Genomic DNA, 4,394 nt, shown 5'->3' on the forward strand with positions numbered 1-4,394 from the left:
TTATACTAGTATAGTTTATTTATACGTTTTATTTTAGATTTATCAAGTTCTTTTTCTAATACAAACTTTGTTATGAATGTTCCTAATAATGCTATAAATATTAGTTGGCTTTATTTATAAACATATTTTGGTTTTGTAATAAATATGTACTGATATGTATCATATTTAATTTTATATTCAAATAATTTCATTATCATTTTCTTTATAATGTTAACATAAGTTTTAGGTTTAAATGTTTACAAAATTTTAAGTCACAAAATACATATGAATCAAATGAATAGATTATATCTATATTCATATTCTATTCGTTTTTTTTTTTTTATTAACAACTTACATTAAAACAATTTACTTATACATTTTTCATGGAAATTAACTTTGTATCAGTTTGCACTAAATATGTTTAACGTAATCAATATTATTTTTTAATTATCCTGAACTGAATTTTTATTTGTTGTTCAAAAAATAAACCAAGAAAACAATTTCCTCTGAAGGTATGTCTGCAAACTCTTTGTTTAGGAGATATTCACAACTAAAGATTCTCATTTTTATGAATTATTTGGGTTATATGAAATATTAGAATTTTTTTTTAAAATAAAACTGGACTGAATTTTTATTTGTTGATAAAAAAAATACAACAAAGTATTTAATGTGTAAAGCTCACATCAAGAGTTATCACACGTATGTACAACGTGTATCACAAATTTAAAATAATTGTTTATTACTTTATCATATTATCACTTAATCACAGTAAAGTATTTTTAATGTTCTCATGAATTCTATACACATAATTCTTTGATAGTATTGCAATCTGCACTTGCATTATTATAATCTATAATGTTTAAGTTATCTGTGGCCGGTTCAGAATCTTCATTTGTTGGTGGAAGATACAATACATTCCTGTAACAAAATATTATTTCTATAAATATTAAATTAATTTTGTATTAATGTGTTTATTTTCATTGGCAGTTGTATATATATGTAAAAATACATCTAGTACATTTGACGTAAGATCATGATGGTATGAAAGAAGGGTGTAAAGAAACTACGCATTGGTAGTACTCTAATAACATTTCTACATAAGGTCTCAAAATATAACGTAAAATATATTTTAATGAGAAATAAAGTTTACTGAGAGGTTTCGCTATTTAGGTCCTTAGTTAACTAGAAAACGAATTTGATGAGGAAATGCAAGTGGTGAGAAATGCTTGTTATTTTTCAATTACTACAGTACTTAGCTCGTGAAGAAACTTAAAAGTTAGAATTTACAAAACTTTTATCCTTCCCGCTGTTCTTTATGAATACGAAAGGTTGCGTCTTCCACTAAGGGAAGGGCAGCACTTTAAGGTTTTTTGAAAATGAAGTATTGCGTAAAATATTCGCGGTCAGAAAAAGGTACCGGTACCGGTGAATTCAGATGGCTGGCTACACAACACAGAACTGAGAAAACTGTACACTCAATTCAAGCAATACCCGGTGAGTGTAATTCAGCTTATACTCGTAGTATTGCGGCTAATAATATGGGCGTGTAAGTTTATAAGTCTCAGTTACGAACGGATCCCTAGAATATTTATTAACACTGAACTTATGGGTAAAAGTGTGGACCAAAGCGTAGGTGGGAGGATCGCGTTAAGACTAATTTAGTGGATTCATGTTCGGACAGCGTCACCGGATTGATGTATGTAGACAGCGACTGGTGGTGTCGGTACCGAACTTTTGGATTTGAAAATATGTATTATTATTATTAAGCAACATTTTATTTGCTCGTCCTACATTTAACACTTCTTAACGTTTTAATTATAGAAATGAATAGTTCCTGAGAAATCGATTTTTTCCTGAGACCTGACTCATCTTCAGTGTGCATTGCAAAATCGTGTAATAATATTTATAACCTGCGCTGTGGGTTAAAAACACCTAACATTAATCATATTTCACAAGAACATATGAGAACTCATTAATAATAACTTGTTGGGGAAAATATTAGTGTTTGGAGAACTATATCCCCAAAAAAATTGAACATAAAGGGTTAATTATGGCCCAATTCGTTAAATTTGTATCGTAAAATTGACCTAGCTTGTTAAATGCACCATGAAGTAGTTTGTATTGATTATTTTCTTATGAATTATAGTTTTCATGACATTGACCTAAATATATTCCTAAAATGCAGTTGCTCATTGTTATTTAAAAATATTGTTTTTGAAAAACTCTCCGGAGCCATTAAACGTAGAGTTCTGTTCGGGCTTAAATATTAGCAAATATACTTAAATTAAAAAAAATGAATGTAATACTTCATCTCAAAGGATAGTGTCAAGATTTTCATCAAGCTTTAACAACATACTGAGCATTGAATATATGAGCCAAAATTTAATATTTTTTTTTTTTTTTTATAAAAAACGACTGCCTGTGTTGTGACCTTGAATAATTCAATAACTACTTCTTAAGAACGTTAATTGTTCCAGTTGAGTAGTCTAAATGAAAATTTAAGTTATTTTACAATAGGAAATGTGCGTTAGCTTTAGAAAAATAGACCTCTCCCCCAAAAAATGACGTAACTTAGATGGGTCAAAATTAGTGTTCAGATCGAAATTAACAAAAGCGTAAATTTTGAATCGATAAGTGGTTTACTTCTTCATATAAAATATTAGGTAGTAAAGAAAAAAGTAAAATATGAATGAATTTTTAATGGGTTTATAGGTATAAAAAATGCCCGATAACATAACCTTTTTCTCAGGTTTTAAGATTGCATATAGCTCCATGTATAGAGCTACACATCTTGTTATATACCATTTGTAACTACTGTGTAACCACTTGTAATACATTAGTAGTTATTGGTTTACAACTTATGTGTGGCCATTTTGACGAATTTAGCATATTAGGACTAAGCACCAAAGGGAGTGAGTGGTAAACGTTTTAATACCCATACTGCAATTTAGTCCGCTTGTAACATACCTATTACTTATTTTAAAAAAAATATGTTATATTCTAACAAATAGGTATTTTTTTTTTAATATTTGAAATAATAATATTTCATTAGACATTATCTTTAAGGATTTAACATAATTTAAGGGACTTAAAATATTTATATTTTTTTTAATTTGTTACCTGTCTTACCTTTTGATGTATACGTTGACCGCGTCGTGAGGCGGTGGAGGATTGAAGACCTGATTGCCATCGGCGTCAGTGTAGGAGGCGTAGGGGTAGCGGAGAATGTGTTCGTAACCCCTCTTGGCCATGAGGCGACTGGAGTACGCCGAGGTACAGACCACCTCTAGGCCCTTATACCCTTTTCGGCTGGACTCTTCTTCTGCCTCAGCTACCAGTCTCTCGGCTACCCCTCTCTTTCTCCAGGAATTATCCACCGCGACGATGTGGAGGCCCAAAAATCCTTTCAAGCTTCCAGCCTTTTTGTCAATAATGTCGAAGAAAGGGCCTAACTAAAACAACATAAATCAGTTTCAGGAAAAGGTTTGACCAAATGAATGTACTTAGAAATATAATATATCAAAAATGTATTTAACTATAAATCTCAATATTTTAAAGAATATTACTTATTATAACTATTATTACTATTACTATCATTACAGTAACTATTAATATTACTTCAATATCTATTATTACTGTTTTTAATTTTTTTTATTTATTGATATTTACAACTGTATAAAAAATACAACAAAATTCGATCATAATAACATAATGATAATGATATGATACGGCATTTAGAGAAACTACCCAGTAGTAGAACTCTTAAAACATTTTACAATATAAGGTCACGAAGCCATTTTCTTTTCAGGCGCCTCGGGGGATTGTCAGGAATGGAAGAGGAAGCAAGGTTAGAAACTAGGGGATTTGAGTGGTTAGGGAGTTTATAATGGATATCATAAATATAAATATAAATTCGTGATATCTGGTTCGGGTTAGATCGGTTACATAAGGAACAGTTAGGTCTTTATGGATGGTTTTATTAGTAACAAAATAAGGAGCATTGAGGATTTTACGAAGGATTGGATACGAGAGGAATTCCAAGGTTTAGTGGAGTCCCAAAGCTCAACTCCGTATGTCCAGATGGGCTTTATTATTGTCATGTAGATCAGTCTTTTGTAATGAGTTGGAAGTTTAGACCGTTTGTCTAGTAAGTGCTGTAATAGTCTGAATCTACGTGCAGTTGCCTGTCTTTTCAGTCTTGTGTGAAGATTCCAGGTCAGTCGTTTGTCAAGGTGTAGTCCAAGATAACGGATCTGTTCTACAGGGGTAAGAGCCACATTATTAAACTATACTGTAGGGCAGTCGACAGGTTTACGACGAAGAGTAAATGTGATTTGTTGGGATTTAATTTTATCCTCCAATTTCGACACCATTCTTCGAGGATTGTGATATGGGACTGGAGAATTTGGGATGCA

General features: G+C 31.1%; 1 protein-coding gene across 4 annotated transcripts in view; it reads right to left on the reverse strand.

Moving 5' to 3' along the window:
* The window catches only part of LOC106692849 (arylalkylamine N-acetyltransferase 1), a 45,455-nt gene that overhangs the window by 12,921 nt on the left and 28,140 nt on the right, over positions 1-4,394 (reverse strand). For 3 of the 4 annotated variants that reach the window (XM_067049296.1, XM_067049297.1, XM_014439058.2), the window contains exons 3-4: positions 3,109-3,431; positions 604-897 (exon numbers count right to left, since the gene is read on the reverse strand). In XM_067049296.1, coding sequence (XP_066905397.1) covers positions 777-897; positions 3,109-3,431 — 444 coding nt within the window. In that variant the 3' untranslated portion in view covers positions 604-776. Of the gene's footprint in view, positions 1-603; positions 898-3,099; positions 3,432-4,394 lie in introns of those variants that run through there. The other variant, XM_067049298.1, reaches the window with a different exon arrangement.

Source organism: Halyomorpha halys, unplaced genomic scaffold (assembly GCF_000696795.3).
Source record: "Halyomorpha halys isolate HHAL.00 unplaced genomic scaffold, Hhal_1.1 Scaffold6.1, whole genome shotgun sequence".
Taxonomy (NCBI): domain Eukaryota; kingdom Metazoa; phylum Arthropoda; class Insecta; order Hemiptera; family Pentatomidae; genus Halyomorpha; species Halyomorpha halys.